Source organism: Oncorhynchus masou, chromosome 18 (assembly GCF_036934945.1).
Source record: "Oncorhynchus masou masou isolate Uvic2021 chromosome 18, UVic_Omas_1.1, whole genome shotgun sequence".
In the NCBI taxonomy this organism is placed as follows: domain Eukaryota; kingdom Metazoa; phylum Chordata; class Actinopteri; order Salmoniformes; family Salmonidae; genus Oncorhynchus; species Oncorhynchus masou.
Genome location: NC_088229.1, coordinates 36600442 through 36620130, shown reverse-complemented (window position 1 = coordinate 36620130; position 19689 = coordinate 36600442). Strand labels below are relative to the sequence as shown.

Below are 19689 nucleotides of genomic sequence, written 5' to 3'. Positions count from 1 at the left end.
TGAGGGGCCCCGATGTTGAGAATCAGCGTGACAGATGTGTTGTTGCCTACCCTTACCACCTGGGGGCGGCCTTTCAGGAAGTCCAGGATCCAGTTGCAGAAGAAGGTGTTTAGTCCCAGGGTCCTTAGCTTATTGATGAGCTTTGAGGGCACTATGGTGTTGAACGCTGAACTTTGGTCAATGAATAGCATTCACACATATGTGTTCCTTTTGTCCAGGTGAGAAAGGGCAGTGTGGAGTGCACTAGAGATTGTGTCATCTATTGATCTGTTGGGGCGGTATGTGAATTGGAGTGGGTCTAGGGTTTCAGGGATGATGGTGTTGATGTGAGCCAAGACCAACCTTTCAAAGCTCTTCATGGCTACAGATGTGAGTACGGGTCAGTAGTCCTTTAGGCAGGTTACCTTGGTGTTCTTGGGCACAGGGACTATGGTGGTCTGTTTGAAACATGTAGGTATTACACACTCGGTCAAGGAGTTTGAAAATGTCAGTGAAGACACTTGCCAGTTGGTCCTCGCATGCTCTGAGTACACATCCTGGTAATCCGTCTGGACCTGCAGCCTTGTGAATGTTGACCTGTTTAAAGGTTTTACGCACATCGGCTATGGAGAGCGTAATCAAACAGTCGTCCGGAATAGCTGGCACTCTCATGCATGCTTCAGTGTTGCTTGCCTCAAAGCGTGCATAAGTAAGTTAGCTTGTCTGGAAGGCTCGTGCCACTGGGCAGCTCGCGGCTGGGCTTCCCTTTGTTGTCTGTAATAGTTTGCAGGCCCAGCCACAACCGACGAGCGTTGGATCTGGTGTAGTAGAAGTAAAGGTGGTCTAGAGTTTTTTTCCCCTCTGGTTGCACATGTGACATGCTGGCAGAAATTAGGTAAAAGGGATTTAAGTGTCCCTGCATTAAAGTCCCTGGCCACAAGGAGCACCGCCTCTGGATGAGCATTTTCTTGTTTGCTTATGGCGGCATACAGCTCATTGATTGCACGTTGACCAATAAGACGGATGGTAGAGGCGGGTTACCCACTCGCCGACAAATTATTACGTCCCCTCTATCGGCATCTCTTCTTCATGCGAATGACAGGGATTTAGACCTTCAAGTCCGACTTGTGAAAGCAAAAATCTTTGTCCAGTTCGAGGTGAGCAATCCTTTCCTACTCAACACAATCCAGACCATTGCAGATAGAAATGAACAAACCCCATTTTCGAGAGCATCCATCGACATTCTACCTAGATGATATGCCTCAACAGTACACAATATATCCCAGGTCTGCTACTTTTACAGCAGACAGTCTGCAGAGGAAAACGGAGCTGATTAAAACAAAAATGACAGTTCAAAGAGTAGGCAATGACAGAAGTTGAAATGGGAAACGGACTGAAAGTGCTTTAAGTGACAAGGGAAAAGAGTGTGTTCAGAGAGGGTCTCTGACAGGAACAAGAGGGGTAAACATACGCCGAGGAGAAAAGAAAAGGAACAAATGTATGAATTTATAGAGTGTGGCAGCACCAGAGAAGTCACTTTATTTATTATTACAGGGGGCGGTGCCCAGGGACACATCAGTTACTGTGGATGAAGTCATGAAATCCACAGCACTGGCTCTTAAAATGGAGCCAAAACTTAAAAGGCCATTGTAATGTCAATGAGAAGAGGGAACAATAGCGGAATCATATTGAAATGATTTCAACAGTCATTCTTTCATTCTTTGTAATCTTTCTTTCTACATTTGTTTCTTCCATCTATCCATACTTCTACTTTTATTTCTCTTTCCACACACTATTCCTCTCCTCTCCATGTGCTGATTCAAGCATATATTTACAGATAATGATTAGTTACTCCGTATACAACTGAAGAGGAAATCAATACATTTACAATCAACGTACCAGAGTATCAACAACAGCCTGTATGAAATCCAAAGGGAAATCCAGGGGCTTTTGCCTTTGAGCTCGTCTGAAGTCTGTCTGCTCCAATTCTGAGCAGGGGATATGAAAGCAACTTTGGGCATTAAGAAACAAGGCATGCTGGTTTACGTAGTCACCACCATTAAACCATGTTTTACGAAATGGTTCGACCTATTTTAGTTGGTCAGATTAATCAGATTAATCAAAGTCCAAGATTCAACAGCAACACTTTTTAATGCATCGGCTTGTCAAAATATGGCTAGTTTCCTGGACCCGAATGAAGTCTACCGCTTTACGAAAAAACAAGCTGAATGGATAATCTTCATTGAGAGTGCTTATTAGTTCAGGTTCCGGGAAATGGGTCCTTAGTGTCGACAAGCATTTAGTGCTGGCTAACAACATGAGGGAGAGGGAACGGTTGACCAAAGAACAAAAATGTGCTAAATGTGATGCAAGTCTCTATGACCCATTGGGTCATCCTGTGTGTGCTGTTTCGTTTGTAGAGTGCTAGCAATTTCATCCAAAATGCATGACTGCAACTTCCTCTAGCCCTTACGACATCCCAAAACACATTTCCACCAGCATCTATTCTTATATTCTCCATTAAATGAAATAACACTACTTACAGTAATAATAAAAGTCTAAAATATGTATAGTTAGCATTATTCTAATTAGTGTCCTCAAATATTATACAATACACACAAAGAGCTTGTCCAATAATAACTTGTGCATTGAATACATTTAGAAAGGGTTGCAGGTGCAGGGGGGAGTGTATGTGACAGCCGACACGCCCACCTGCCACACACACACACTTTGCTTGGCTGCATGTCCAACTGTAGCCTGTGTCACTCCTGCTCTCTGCCTAGCTTTCTCGTCCCTCTCCATCCTAGTCTGTTCAGCCCTCGTTACGTGTATTTCTCATTTGCATCCATCTTGAGCATTCTTCCTCCGTATTGTGGTCTGTCAGTCAGTGGCTCTGCTCTTCATCCAAGGCATCATTATCAATACACAATAATATTACCTTCACAAATCGGGTCCTTCAACAGCTAATGGACAAAACATACTGTATGTATAATCTGCATTTTCAGCCAATGACAAACAGCAAACTGTCAAACCCAGATGATGTAGCGATGAGATTGAAATGTGTAGCAGCTGCCTGCACCTCCCAGACAGACAATAATACACACACTGAAACCTAGCGGACATGATGCAGTCACTGGATGACCTTTCACCCTACGTAGCTGACAATGAGGACAGCACTGGATCTCTCCATGTACACAGGCATGCAAGCAAGCAGGCAGGCAGGCAGGCATGCAAGCAGGCACAAACACAAACTCTCTCACCTGGTGTATCATACTTACTAGACATTTACAAAGGATGTTGACAGCACAATTAAAAAAGCTTATAAATGCCCCCTCTCTCAATCCCTGTTCCAAAGCTAATGGCAGTTGTATGTTTCAATATGATTCCATACATGACTCTGTGAGGCTACATCTTACCGTGACTGTCTTGATACGGCCACTGCCTTTGGTACAGGTCCAGCCAGAGCGGTTGAAGAGGAGGCCACACACCTCCCCCTCCAAGCAGGGCGCCATCTCACACCACTGTCTGCCCCTCACGATGCGCGCTGAGGGGACAAAGAGAAGGGAAGAGAAAGAGAGAGAAAGAGAGAAGGGGGGGGGGGAAAGAGAGTTAGAACCTAGGATCAATTAGCTACTGCCATCAACCTTTTAAAGCCACACTTTATTTCAAGTGCATTTGAAGACAAATGGCTTGATGGGTAGTGACACTGTCAAACGTGCTATACAGATATACAGTTCACTGTATATTAGCTCACTATGCTAATCGGTAGATGCTAGTGCTTTGTCACGGACTATGTTTCAACAACCAATGACAAGCCATACCAAAATGGTCTTCAATGAGAGAGAGAAAGAGAGTGAGAGATAGATAGATACAGTGCACTCTGAACATTTTCAGAGCCCTTGACTTTTTCCACATTTTGTTAAGCAACAGCCTTATTCTAAAATGTATTACATTTTCCTCATCGATCTACACACAATACCTCATAATGAAAAGCAAAAACAGTTTACATTTTTTGGCAAATTTATAACAAATAAAAAAGTTGAAGTATTCAGACCCTTTACTCAGTACTTTGTTGAAGCACCTGTGGCAGCGATTTGAGCCTTGAGTCTTCTTGGGTATGACACTACAAGCTTGGCACACCTGTATTTGGAGAGTTTGTTCCATTATTATCTGCAGATCCTCTCAAGCTCTGTCAGGTTGGATGGGGAGCGTCACTGCACATCTATTTTCAGGTCTCTCAGAGATGTTTGATCGGGTTCAAGTCAGGGCTCTGACTGGGCCACTCAAGGACATTCAGAGACTTGTCCCTAAGCCACTCTTGCGTTGTCTTAGCTGTGTGCTTAGGGTCGTTGTCCTGTTGGAAGGTGAACCTTCCCTCCAGTCTGAGGTCCTGAGCAGGTTTTCAGCAAGGATCTCTCTGTACTTTGTGCAGTTCATCTTTCGCTCGATCCTGACTAGTCTCCCAGTCCCTGCCGCTGAAAAACACCCCCCCAGCATGATGCTACCACCACCATGCTTCACGTAGGGATGATGCCAGGTTTCCTCCAGACGTGATGCTTGGCATTCAGGCCAAGGAGTTCAATCTTGATTTCATCAGACGAGAGAATCTTGTTTCTCATGGTCTGAGAGTCTTTAGGTGCCTTTTGGCAAACTCCAAGTGGGCTGTCATATGCGTTTACCCATGAGTGGCTTGCGTCTGGTCATTATACCATAATGGCCTGATTGGTGGAATGCTGCAGAAATGGTTGTCCTTCTGGAAGAGTCTCCCATCTCCATAGAGGAACTCAGAGTGACCATCGGGTTCTTGGTTCCTCCCTGAACAAGGCCCTTCTCCCCCGATTGCTCAGTTTGGCCAGGCGGCCAGCTCTGGGAAGAGTCTTGGTGGTTCTAAACTTCTTCCATTTAAGAATGATGGAGGTCACTGTTTTCTTGGGGATCTTAAATGTTGCATAAATGGTTTGGTAGCCTTCCCCAGATCTGTGCCTCGACATAATCCTGTCTTGGAGCTCTATGGATAATTCCTTTCAACCTCATGGCTTGGATTTTGCTCTGACATGCAGTGTCAACTGTGGAACCTTATATAGACAGGTGTGTGCCTTTCCAAATCATGTCCAATCAATTGAATTTACCACAAGTGGACTCCAATCAAGTTGTAGAAACATATGAAGGAGGATCAATGGGAACAGGATGCACCCGAGCTCAATTTCGAGTCTCATTAAAATTGAAATTCCAATTAGGATCTGGCTCAAAATATTCCAATAATGAATTTACCAAATGGGGCAAACAACAAATCGATGTTTGTCCCAACAAAATCAAAATAACGTATGTAGAGCAGAATTGGGCCAATACTCCCTTCCCTATTCAAATAAAAAAAATAGCCATACAATTTGACATCCATCTAAGAACAAGCGCCCCCAAAACATTTCATCACACAGCCCTACGATGTCAAGAGATGAAACAAGAGAAGAGGCTGATTTGAAAGACACCACACAAAAAATCTAAATAAACTTCAATCCTATTTGGCTCTAAACAGACAGCACACGGTGACCACTGTGACTGATAGAAAACTGCAGAAAACACTGACTATGTTCAGACTCAGTGAGCACAGCCTGGCCATAGAGACCGGTCGTCACAAGCCAGCCTGGCTTGCCCACTGTGTGCTCACTCTGTTCCCGGGGAGAGGTGGAGACAGAGCTGCATTTCCTTTTACACTGGGACAGATACTCAAACGTAGGATAATAGTTATTTCCCAAAATGATCATTCTTTGCAAAGAATTTGTATCTATAAAAGCCTACTAAAATTCATTCTACTTATTATTATTCTCATTACTATTGCTGTTGTAGTTACGCTTAACGTTAATAACAAAGCCACTACTACTTGGTCGCTGTTTTATTTGTACTTAGACAATTAAGTAATTTAACTTGCCATGTCAATTACGTTTATTGAATTGAGAGAGAGATTTATTTTTGCTTTTGTACTTTAACTATTTGCACATAATATGACATTTGAAATGTCTTTATTCTTTGGGAACTTTTGTGAGTGTAATATTTACTGTTCTTTTTTTATTGTTTGTTTCACTTTTGTTTATTATCTACTTCACTTGCTTTGGCAATGTTAACATATGCCAATAAAGCCCTTAAATTGAATTGATTTTAATTTTGAGAGCGAGGGGGGGAGGGAGAGGGAGGGAGGGAGGGAGGGAGGGAGGGAGGGAGGGAGGGAGGGAGGGAGGGAGGGAGGGAGGGAGGGAGGGAGGGAGGGAGGGAGGGAGGGAGGGAGGGAGGGAGGGAGGGAGGGGGTGGAAGGCAGGGAGAGAGGGAGCGAGATAGAGAGAAGGCGAGAGAGAGGGGGAGAGAGAGGGAGGGAGGCAGGGAGAGAGGGAGCGAGATAGAGAGAAGGCGAGAGAGAGGGGGAGAGAGAGCGATGGAGCGAATGTGAGAGAGAGAGAAATAGCTTCTTCACAATCAGTGGCTCTTGATTAGATTCTTTGAAAGTCATCTGTCTAGACACTAGATGGTGTCACCATGATGACGGTCACTCTTTTGTGTTCTCTATATAATCTGTCCGGATGACATTGAATTAGCATTAGGCTTTGTTGACGCTGATCAACACTGATTGTTCCTCACTGTGTGTGTGTGTGTGTGTGTGTGTGTGTGTGTGTGTGTGTGTGTGTGTGTGTGTGTGTGTGTGTGTGTGTGTGTGTGTGTGTGTGTGTGTGTTCAAGCTCTCTCAAAGGTTATCGGTCCTCTCAGGACCTGGCATGAGCTGTCGTCCCTTTCTGGCCCCTCAGGGTTTACGGTGGTTGGGGGGCGAATTGAAAGAGAGTGAGAGACAGAGGGGCTGCAGTGGCAAATGTCCACAATGAGAGTAAAGGAGTTTGTGTCCCTCCTATTGTGACATTGTGACGCTAAAGGATAACCCCTTGTTGAGGTTTTCAATAATTGCTTGTATCATGTTGTTCCTTCGAGTCGGATATCGCAGCCCTGTATAGGTCTGTCTTTCCATGGGACTATGTATGCACGCACACGCACGCACACACGCACACACACAGTAAGAGGACACTGCAAAAAAGGATCTCTGGCTGCCTGAACACCAACTGTTTTCTAATATCATATTATGAATGGGAACGGGTCAAAAAAGCTTTAAGGAGAAAAACATTTCAAATTCCCTTTCAATTCCTCCGTGATTCCTTCAACAGCTGCAAAAGTCGAGCTATCCTGCCCCTGACACTGCAATTTCCCTCTGCGAATTGGATCGTCAGCGCCATCAGCCGTAACAAAGCATAGATTGATCAGTCATTCGTAAACATATTTGTGAGTATATCATGTAACAGCTAAACCCAATTGCTGAGGGGCTAAAGAAATAAAGCTGAGTTTGCAAAGTTGGCTGATTTGTGCGGAGAGACCAACAGAGCACTAAAGCACAGCCTGGCTAAAAGACAGACTGAAACAGCTGGGTTGTGTCCAATAAGGGAGAAAACTTTTTGAAACACAGTGAAACGGGTAGATGCTACCTGAACTCGTCTAAATAGGAAACATTCATTTTCTTTTCCAGTTGCAAAACGTTTCAGAACGCCCTACAGAACACGGCGCATAGGGCACTACAGAGTGGAGAGCTGTGACTGACACCTGGGTGGCCTTCCTGTCATTCTCTCTGTTTTCACGGCCCCCCAACCCCCAGACAGGCTGGATGCTGGCCCAGGGTTATCAGCTTCTGAAGGTCCTATGGGCCAGCTTTCTCCTGCAACTGTTCCTGCCTTAAGAGCTCATGTGGCCATCTGTCCCCGAGCAGACCCTGCCAGCCAGGACCACTGAGAGAGAGAGAGAGAGAGAGAGAGAGAGAGAGAGAGACTGCTCTGGATTGTATAGGAGAAATGGGGAGAGAGAGAGAGAGAGAGAGCGAGAGAGAGAGAGAGAGCGAGAGAGAGAGAGGGAGAGAGAGAGGGAGAGAGAGAGAGAGAGAGAGAGAGAGAGAGAGAGAGAGAGAGAGAGAGAGAGAGAGAGAGAGAGAGAGAGAGAGAGAGAGAGAGAGAGAGAGACTGCTCTGGATTGTATAGGAGAAATGGAGAGAGAGAGAGAGAGAGAGAGAGAGAGAGAGAGAGAGAGAGAGAGAGAGAGAGAGAGAGAGACTGCTCTGGATTGTATAGGAGAAATGGAGAGAGAGAGAGAGAGAGAGAGAGAGAGTGTTGTAGAAATATATAGAAAGAGAAACTGACACAAATTCATCCGCACACCTGACCCCAATTAACCGTCAAATATGCCAGCGTTCCATCATCTCCAAATGGTCTATATTTCCAACACCATACCAACCACATCCTGAAAAAACATTTCCCAGGCAAAGTTCCCCAAACCCGCCTCGACACAAATCAACTAGTCTTCACTACATCTCTGTGACGACAGAAAGTGTTCCCATTCTCCATAGTGGCAGCCAGTGCGCAAAAAGTCTGTATTTAATGGACTGGCTATTAACGTCAGCGAGAGCTGCGATGGGCAGCCAGTAATAATCCATTTGCTGCCGCTGTAATCATAGTTCTCTTTTAGTTAAGCAGCGTTGCTGGAGCGTTATGTGGAGCTGTCTGAAGAGACAGTGTCACAAAGACAGCGTGGTACCAGACAGGCACACGTTAAGCCAGATACGGCCTGTTGTGTGGTTGACCGTGTGGTTGTCGTGTGGTCGACCTCTAGGTTGCATGAAGATGATCATAGAGAGATAACTGCTAGGTTTGCAAATATTCCCCACATTTCCAGAAATATCAACTGGAAGATTCCTACAATTAGGAGGGAATAAGCAGGAATTCCTAGACTCCTCCAACCAGGATTATTGGTCAATCTGGGGACGTTACCTGAATTTTTCCACCCTAGAGACAGCTTAATTAAACTACGGTTGTTCACACTCACCGTCAACGCAGGCAGGCCTGGCTCGCGTGGTGCCAGCGATCTGGCCTCTCCTGCAGGCACAGCGGGCAGTCTGACGGTCGATGGTCCGCCTGGGCACGCTGCTGTCTCTGTTGAGCGTCACGATCTCACACGTGCCCACCGCCAACTGGCCTGCAGAGACAACAAGGTGAGAGTCTCAAATGGCACCCTATTGTGTAGTGCACTACTTTTGACCAGAGTCTGCACTATACAGGGAATAAGGGGCCATTTCAGACGTGGTCTACTTGACATTACAATCATTCAGCAGAAGCTCTCATCCAGACCTGGATTCAGATAGTATTTGCTTTCATTCCAATACTTCAGCTGCACTTGATTGAGCTTGCCTGGCGCATTGGAATCAATGGGATAGTCCACTGCTCATCTGGAATTCCAGGCAGGCTCAATCAACTTCAGATCATAGGTGGTTCTTTACATATTTCCCAGAAAATAAATACTAAGATGAACAAGGTTGCTCCATGAAGGTGAACTTTTATCTCTACTTCCTGGCTTGAGGCACTATATTTCACCTCATCCCCCACAATGCAATTCCAACAGGAACAACACTGTTGGTATCTGGTCAATAACCTCACACACAGCTGAGTCAGACAGACTCTCCTGTACAGCCTTCCCTGCTGAATGTACGATACAACGATTAGTGAACAATGCAAATGTAGCAGAAGAGTTTGAACATCAAGCTGCCTTGTTAAAGTCAATTATGGTACATACTAGGAAAGATCCCTGCACGGCCTTCTACAATTATAGTCCGTTTTGAACTGCTGTTGTTTAGGTTTGGGAGGTACATCCACAAAGCCCAGAGAGTAAGTAATCTCTTGCAGTGTATTCTGCTTCTACCTGGTAGTACTATAGTTATTATCAGTCTGAGGAAGACTGATGAAGACCCAGGTGGTTCCCTTAAGATCCTATCTCCCAATCCATTCACTCCCATGGCCACTTAAAGCAGTAGCCTTCTACTTCCATCCCTCATAACACTCTCCACACTTATCTCTACCAGTCAACCACTGAATTTAGATAGGAGCATTACAACACAATCAGATTCAAGTGAGGATTTGCACAGGCTATGTGTAATTTAATTTCATACACTGACACACAGGCACGCATTCACAAAAATACACACACACAGGCTTCCTCACACACACACACACACACACACACACACACACACACACACACACACACACACACACACACACACACACACACACACACACACACACACACACACACACACACACACACACACACACACACACACACACACCCAGCACATCCCCGTCCCTCCCCCACACTCTGGGGAGTTAATGGCTGTGCCATCAGATATTAGTGCTGAGCGATTAACCAACATTTCGGTTATTTTTAAACAACTAATTGATTGACGTCAGTTCAATTATTTTAGTTCCATGTAGTTTTTTTCTTTCTTTTGTGAGCTGGATGCACGGTTTTTGTAGAGATAAATCATAGCCAATATTCGACATAGCTTAGTGTAGAAAACGTGGTAATTAACTACAATGACCATAATCCATTGTGCGTGTGGCTACTTCTCCAGTCTGTGTGGAGCAGACACGGAGACAGAGAGAAGAGAGAACATGCAATCAAGAGGGATAGAAAACAGTTGCTTTGCAAGGTATCGCTACCTGAAAATACATGATCTAAGTGATTGATAGTTGGCATTCTGCAGTCATAAAAGTATACCATATTTACTTTGAAGAACTACAAAAATAGTGATTTTGTCGGACAGCATAGGGCAGCAGCTCTATAGAGATGTGATGATGACTTGGAATGAAACAATAAAGTCATCAAATAAAACAAATATTTTATTAAAGTTAAGTAATAAAATAATCAAACCGACCTCAAAAAGCACTAATTGTTCTGTACTAATATGCTGGACATACACAGGGCTCTGGTCCTTGTGTTTCAACAGCTACCAGATAAATGGGACCATGTGCAATAAGCCTAGAGGATAGGGAGGGAGAGGAGGGAGAGGAGGGAGAGAGAGATGGAGACAGTACGGAGCATTACAGGCTTCTTAATGTGCCCTAAGCCACTGCAGCCCATTCCATCACGCCAAGCAGGAGTTCATTCAAATGACAGGGGGTTTCTGTCACTTGGTGATGTGAAGGCGCATGGCCTCGTCTCTATTTCAGATGATGAAATGCACGTACTGTGGGGGCACAGAGTGAGGTATGGCGGCAGGGGCGGGGGGGTCGCCCACGCTCTGGTTTCCATCACACATGACACCTACATATGTAGGATCTTAATTTGATTACACTTTTGTTGCTAATTTTTTTAAAGGCTTCTATAGTCTTTAATTCCCACTTTAAAATGTCAACCTTGATTCTCCCTAAAATAATGTAGCAACCCCTACAAAAAAAATGATAATTCACATAATAATTTACATTTCATGTTGCTGCAGGATTATTTTCCTGCAGTAGAAAACCAGCTCAAATTAAGATCCTACATCTGTACAGGCGCTGGCACAAATGACCTTCACTGACACACACACACACACACACACACACACACACACACACACACACACACACACACACACACACACACACACACACACACACACACACACACACACACACACACACACACACAGAGAGAAAAAGAGATGCATGGATCCACACAAACCCACATTGACATACAGTGATGCATGGATAAATACACACATACACACACTCACACACAGTGATGCATGGATAAATACACACATACACACACACACACACACACACACACACAGTGATGCATGGATAAATACACACATACACACATATACACACACACAGACACAAAAGTATGCACACACAAACCGCAAAGCAAATGTATAATTAGCAGTGTTATTTTGACTCTGAGGGTCTGAAATTATTGACACCCTTGATAAAGATGAGCAACTATGACTGTAGAAAATAAAACATTTAAATACTGAGCTATATTGTATGCCGCCCAAAAATGGGAAATTAAGTTATTTTATACTAATACAATTGCTCAGAGAAAGAGATTTGGTTTAAGTAATCATTGTTTTCTCTCAAAAAGGTAGAGGTCAAAATTATTGACACCCCTAAAGATTCTTATAAATAAAGTAGTCAAAAGTTTAGTATTTGTTCCCATGTTCCTAGCATGCAATAACTACATCATGCCTGTGACTCTACAAACATATTGGATGTATTTGCAGTTAGTTTTGGTTGTGTTTCTGATTATTTTGTGCCCATTAGAATTGAATGGTTAAATAATGTATTGTGTCATTTTGGAGTCAATTGTACAGTAAATAAGAATAGATCTCTTTCTAAACACTTCTACGTTAATGTGGATGCTACCATGATTGTGAATACTTTGGAATGAATCGAGAATAACGATGAGTGAGAAAGATACGGAGGGTCAAAGATCATACCCCCAAGACATGCTAACCTCTCACCATTACAATAACGTGAGGTTAGCATGTCTTGAGGGTTTGATCTTTGACCCTTCTGTAACTTCCTCACTCATCATTATTCATGACTCATTCAGGATGATCCGTAATCAATTATGATCCCAACCTTTTTGAGAAAAAAAAGATAACTTGTTCAACAAAATCCCTTTCTTTGAGCAACTGTGTTCGTATAAAATAATTTCCCCAAAATGTTTTTGCATATAATATAGCTCAGAATTTGAATAACAATGCACATGCCCCGCCCACCTGAGGATCTGTACCCTTCGGCTATTTATTTCCTGTGTTTGAGGGGTGCAGAATCCACTTGTCACTTTAATCTCGCTTGATTGATTGCTTTCATTTTACTCCTGCCACTCTTTCCTACTCTTGTTTGTGCCTGTTATTTCCTCCCCGTTAACCTTACGACCACGGAAAAGTTTGTAATGACCTGACAAACACACCCCGGTAATGGCTGAAATGGGTTCAATGGAATAAATTGTCTTTCCGTTGCATTTATAAGAATGTTAAAGCTTGGTCTGGGATTTAACACACCGTCTCGACACTTACATTACAAGAAAGAGACGACAGACAACTTTATTTTGATGGGTGCTCATTTTTTGTGGAATTGCAAAATGTTAGAATTTGCTACAGTTGAAATGTTTACAAATTAGAAGCACTGAAATGAAAGCAACTTTCTAAAATGAACACTCGTATTATAGTGATCATGTTTGATCTCGCAAACAATGTGAAGTATGTTTGGATAGGTGTAATCTAGAGCCAAGCGTGTTGATTTTTTAATCCAACAGTATCCTGCTATTGACACACTTGTTGAATTATGCAACAGAACATGACAATAACAGTAATCATTGAGGAAGTCTCGACAGCGCAGGTGAGTTCAGGTAGGGTAGACAGAGCAGGTAAGTTCAGGTAGGCCTGGACAGAGCAGGTGAATTCAGGTAGGTCTAGACAGTGCAGGTGAGTTCAGGTAGGTCTAGACAGAGCACCTGAGTTCAGTTAGGGTAGCCAGAGCAGGTGAGTTCAGGTAGGCCTAGACAGAGCAGGTGAATTCAGGTAGGATAGACAGAGCAGGTGAGTTCAGGTAGGGTAGACAGAGCAGGTGAGTTCAGGTAGGGTAGACAGAGCAGGTGAGTGCAGGTAGGGTAGACAGAGCAGGTGAGTTCAGGTAGGCCTAGACAGAGCAGGTGAGTGCAGGTAGGGTAGACAGAGCAGGTGAGTTCAGGTAGGTCTAGACAGAGCAGGTGAGTTCAGGTAGGTCTAGACAGAGCAGATGAGTTCAGGTAGGGTAGACAGAGCAGGTGAGTTCAGGTAGGGTAGACAGAGCAGGTGAGTGCAGGTAGGGTGAACAGAGCAGGTGAGTTCAGGTAGGTCTAGACAGAGCAGGTAAGTTCAGGTAGTGTCGACAGGGCAGGTGAGTGCAGGTAGGGTAGACAGTGCAGGTGAGTTCAGGTAGGGTAGACAGAGCAGGTGAGTGCAGGTAGGGTAGACAGAGCAGGCGAGTTCAGGTAGGTCTAGACAGAGCAGGTGAGTTCAGGTAAGGTAGACAGAGCAGGTGAGTTCAGGTAGGGTAGACGGAGCAGGTGAGTTCAGGTAGGGTAAACAGAGCAGGTGAGTTCAGGTAGGGTAGACGGAGCAGGTGAGTTCAGGTAGGGTAGATGGAGCAGGTGAGTTAAGGTAGGGTAAACAGAGCAGGTGAGTTCAGGTAGGGTAGACGGAGCAGATGAGTTCATGTAGGGTAGACGGAGCAGGTGAGTTCAGGTAGGGTAGACAGAGCAGGTGAGTGCAGGTAGGGTAGACAGAGCAGGTGAGTTCAGGTATGTCTAGCCCTGTTCCACCTCTTTATGTAAATATACAAATACACCCAGTGTATTTTTGCAAATTAGGCACATATCACTTTCTTTATTTTAACACAAAATATAAAATAAATACCTGATACCATTAGAAAGTGTATGCGTGCATTCTAAGAAAAAAAAAATGCAAATTTGACAATACATTTAATTACTGAATTCCCTACAGTAGATTAACACATATTTTAAAGGACACCAGCTGGTGTGTGTATGTGAGTGTGTGTGTGACCGCATGCTTGTGACCGTGTGTGTGTGTCTGTGACTGTACTGTTCAACCTACTGTCATCCACTATGAGTTCCTGGTATAAACAAGTAGGCCAGAGGAGCGCTACAACATATTAATGCACATCTTTTAGTCATGATGACATGGCTGGCTGCAGTTCAAACTACCACTATGTAACTTCATCTGCATGTGTGACAATATCTTGATGTCATACCTTGTTCGTTGAGCAATCGAAAGCACACACCCACAACCAGCTGCCCTGCTGTATACATACCCCCCACTTCAAAGAGGACCGTGAAGCCGAGTCACTTGATTTCCAAATGACTTTGGGATGATTTGTGAATAAAAATAAGAGTAAGCTCATAACTTACCCATAATACTTAACAGTATGTAGGGGCCAATCATTGTCTTTGGTTTTTGGTCATCAATGCTTTTAACATAAAAGTAATCCAAGCCCAGATTGTGGATTTAAATCTCTCCTGGGTCATACTTTTCTTTGGGAAGGAGGCATTTTTGTGCTTTTTTGTAATTTGGGTAAACTATACCTTTAAAATGCAGGAGGGAGGTCCTTTCATAGAATAGAGTCGATCAAAAAGACTGGGGCTGATGACAGGAAACAGACTAGGACAATAATGTTTCACCCACATTCTCCCTGACATCAACATTTTTAACCTCCCAATTGCGTTCCACAGATAAAATAACTCAACGCTCAACCCAGAGGAGGGCAAACAGCTGATGCTATTCAGGGACCTGTGAAATATGGGCCTTGGCGTGCAGCAACATTGATTTTGCAGTAAAAACCCTTTTCATTTTTCCATAAACATCCCCATAGTTTTATGACTTCATTACCTATCAAAACAGGAGTAGTGGTTTACTCACAATTTATGGAGCAAAACCGTCCCCCCCTGTAATTTGAACCACTGAACAGAACTTCTGGAGGAGACTGAAATCTTTCCTATCAATTTCACAAAGCCTTTTCCATTGAGCTTCAAATGGACAAATACAATGGACTTAGTAGGCTGAAGCACAACATGCTGTTGTAACCCCACAGCTAAAGTCAGTGGCGGTTCTGGCTTGTATGGCTCCCTGGGCGAACCCCCCCTTCAGCCCCGTCGCCAACAAACAAACAAAAACTCATTTTTATTCAGACATTTGGAACAACACAAATAAATAATCATAACATTTAAAACTATATAAATATAAAAATATATACAAAAATAAGACCCGTAAATATCAAAAAGAAGTAGCGAAGACGAATAGAAACACCTTTGTGTTGATTTGGTACTAGAGTATCATTACATTACCCATCACCCCTCAAAACTGTCAACCAAGCATCAAGACTAAACCAATTCACCTTGGTGATGTGCAGACTGGTTTGATGTTTTTCGTAATGATTTTGCACAAACCAGAGAAAAATGCAACAATATGTCTGTGAAACTATATATCCAGTTTCATAAATGAATTGTGTTTTTTTGGTAGCATTTCGTAGTGTGACTGATTTGACTAATTGCATTAGTACTGTACAAAGTTAGAGGTGCGCTATTTGATAGACTCCCCCACTACCCCTACCTCAGGCATCCTGTGGGGATACCTGAGGTCAACCCCCGCCCACCTCCCCATCTCGTACTTCTGAGTGGGAGACCTTCTCAGGCAGTAGCCTGCCGAGCTCACAAACTAGTATCAGGGCTCCCACTCCAACAGGGTTAATTGACCCACAGTCCCACACCATGGCATGATATCATTGACGTGACGTGCCGATGAGCGATAGAAATCCGATGTGCAAATGTCGCCATTCCCCCCCAAAATTTGCGGGCCCCCAGTGCCGCCCCCGGCACAATGTCGCCCTGGGCGGCTGCACATGTCACCTATACCTAAATCCGCCACTGGCTAAAGTGACAAACTTACCTTTCCATCATCAACATATTTGATGCAGATACAGTCCAAGAAACACACACCTCTACCTCAACAAATCCCGGAGATCATCTCTCTCTCTCTCTTCTGACCCATATACACAACAAAGGTGGTGAGGTTGACAAAGCGAAGAGGGAGGGGGAGCTGCTGGTCCACTGAACAACTGGTGGAATTGGCTCTGGTGAGGGAAATCCAGACATTTCCAAATTTAGCGTTGACTAAACTGGCGAGCATGGAGAGGAGCTTGACAGGCCATCCATCTGTGTGGGGCCGGGGCCCAATGGCATGAGAAGGCCAGGCTACTGTACTTTGATTTCCTGTCGCTGTGACAGATGGTGCCGCTATGGAGGGGAGGCGATGCAGCCAGTCATGGCAGGATTCACGATCGCCCCTGACCCATGACCTCTCTTTGTCAGGCTACCAGGGGCCACCCAGGGAGGTGGAGATCGGACCTAGGAGCACTGAGTGAGTATCTGTGCATGGTCTGGTGTGATTGAGATATGTGCACCGTCGTACAATAGGGAAGCAGAGGTATACATGTATTTGACTTGAGCGATGGGAAACTTGAGAAGACTTCAAATGCTGGAGGAGCGCCCAAATCAAATCGACCCCTATACTTACCCCTATGAAGGTGTGGAGATTTGAGAGGACTGGACAGGTGTAAGCGATATGGATATCATTTCCATCTAGGCAATCAGAGGGTAAGGTGAAGCTCCAACCATATCATACCATATCTATCCCTCTCAAATCTCCACAAGTCTATAGCGGGTAGGGACAAGTGGTTGGTTTGGGATCGACACAAAGAGAAGTCTAAACAATGTATCCAGATAACCAACATGGCTGCCAAAGGACATCCTGATCTTTGTGACTGTGAATCTTTCTTGGGTTGGTGGAGAATAACAACCTAGAAATGTATCCCAAAACCGAACTACTGTACACAGAGAGAAGGTCAAAGTGCAGGTTTGATCAGTATCCTGAGGGCAGGCCATAGTATTCCATAGTTCAGGGGTTTATACTGCGGTGTATAAATGATCTGTGAAGAATTGATGTAGTTCATATGAAGATGTTATGTAGGCCCATGCTATACAAAGCCCTTAGACATACCCTGGGGGCTTTTTCGGAAGCTTCAATTATTTACTGAATGGGAGTGGGTTGTGAAAAATGAAACTACATTTATTGCTTCATTTCTACACCTCCATAACAAGGTTATTCATGAATAATGTTAATATCATTATCATTGTAATAGACTCAAAGACAGCAAGCATCCTTTTGTCAATCATGTTGATATCATTGGTTTGAGAGAGGAGGAGCTGAGGAAAACATAGACATTGGCCTTGGGAACCAGAGAAGAAAATGAGCATGGTAGTAATAACTGAATAACCATGTTCTAAGCTCTGGTGTCCTTCTCTGTTAGACAAGACTACAGAGTTCCAAATTGGTTTAGTTCAGGGCCGTAGCCTATGTAGCAGAGGGAAACGTGTTTTTGCTTTCCATTCTGTGGATGAGTGAATGTGTAATTGCACTACTAGTGCATACATAATTCAACAGGGAAGACTTCTACTGTCATTGCATGGCAAGGAATTAATATAAAACTGTATGAAATCATAAGGCACATGATGAAGAATAATAGACTTGGGCTAATGGTAAAATAAATAGGCTTCATCACAGCCAGGGATCCTCCAAAGACAGGGATCCTCCACAGCCAGGGATCCTCCACAGCCAGGGATCCTCCAAAGACAGGGATCCTCCACAGCCAGGGATCCTCCACAGACAGGGATCCTCCACAGACAGGGATCCTCCACAGACAGGGATCTTCCACAGAATACATGGCAGGAGCATTGCTTCCAGCATTCATCTTTTGAGTAGCCTAACAACAAATAATCCCCTAACACACTCGACAACTGGTGGCTGCCGGCAGGCCCCGGGGTGGTTTTATTTTCACAAGTGTTCTAAGCAATTTTTGAAAATTATAATTATTATTAAATATTTTTTTCATTGTTGGACATAAAAGACTGTGAAAACACCAAGAAATCAGCTCCGAGTGGTTTACATTTTGAAAATCTGTTTCCAAGTACAGTATTCCCACGAATAATAGAGACGTGTGATCTTATATTAAAATGTAAGCAATATTTGAAATGATTATGTTTTAGTCAAATATTATATGTGTTGGGGCTTCTTCCGGTAAATTTGCAGTTTACAAATGATTTGTAGTTATGTTCAGCCCCAGACCATCTGCTCAAGAAAAAAATCGTCCCGAGGCTGAATCTAGTGGATGATCCCTGGTCTAGAATACCAACCCAAGAGAGGGGCATTTTTATGTAAAAAGCAATAAAACTAAGCAAAACAACAACATTGTGTAACAACAAGTATACACTGAGATCAAGCAGTATCACGACAATGAATGATCCATGTGTAGCTGTCCTGTCTCCTTGCATTATAAATTCCAGTAAGTAGAGTAGCCTAACCGTGGCATTGCATCATGTAGATGCACTTACCCTCTCTCAGGAGATGGGAGTAGATGACCCACAAGAGCAACAGACAGCAGAGCGACGCTCCTCCACCTGCTGAGACCTTCTTCATTCCCTTTCCCGACTGCATCCTTTCACCCGCGTCTCGTCGTATCCCTCGTTTTTCCCACTTTTAAGGTGGTGTTCAAATGGGTGAAGACTTATTCCTATGGTGTTTCGATAACCCGCCGTTGACATCTATTTTCCGCGGTAAATTAGTGGAGGACAATTCAATAGAGTAGCCTATGATTGACACGATCCCTTATTAGCAAATTCCCTTCTTATATTTTTCTGTGACTGTCAATGATTTGCAGTGAGTGCAACGCCGATCGAAGCTTCATAGCAGCCCAAGTTGAATCTAAATGAGATGTCCATTTGGCAAGTTTCAAACGACATTCAGGAGTCAGGAGAGGATTCTCACGAAACATCACCATATGATATGAAGTTAATATACTTCATCATCCCCGGTGGAAGTTCCAGGTTTATTCCATATACCGTATGGTTTATCCATTCACGGATTGCAGATCGAAAGACTCACCGTTCAAGCAGCCTACTACTGCAAGACGCGGAGGCGAACGCCAAGACCTCCGCAAGCATCGTCAGCTTCTTTGCGCTTGAGCGCGAATTTCCTACGACGACGCACGAGCTCATATTCTTCAGTTTCTTTCGTTGAAAGGCCAAGAAAAATAGAAGTTCGGCTCCTGCAAAACTAAACAGGATATAGTCTAGTTATGCACGGTGGCTGTGTAATCGACTGCAATAAACATCAACATAAAATCCTAAAGGTCACAAATACACCGTGTTGGGAGTAGTGGACTACATTTATCCAAGTTCAACTAGTAGTCTAGGCCTAAT

General features: G+C 43.9%; 1 protein-coding gene across 1 annotated transcript in view; it reads right to left on the bottom strand.

The window, feature by feature from the left end:
• The window catches only part of tafa5l (TAFA chemokine like family member 5, like), a 66632-nt gene extending 47207 nt beyond the window's left edge, over positions 1-19425 (bottom strand). Inside the window, exons 1-3 of the mRNA XM_064921833.1 lie at positions 18823-19425; positions 8878-9027; positions 3396-3523 (exon numbers count right to left, since the gene is read on the bottom strand). Of these exons, the coding sequence (XP_064777905.1) occupies positions 3396-3523; positions 8878-9027; positions 18823-18925 (381 nt within the window). The 5' untranslated portion in view covers positions 18926-19425. The remainder of the gene's footprint in view (positions 1-3395; positions 3524-8877; positions 9028-18822) is intronic.
• Between the last annotated feature and the right edge of the window lie 264 nt (positions 19426-19689).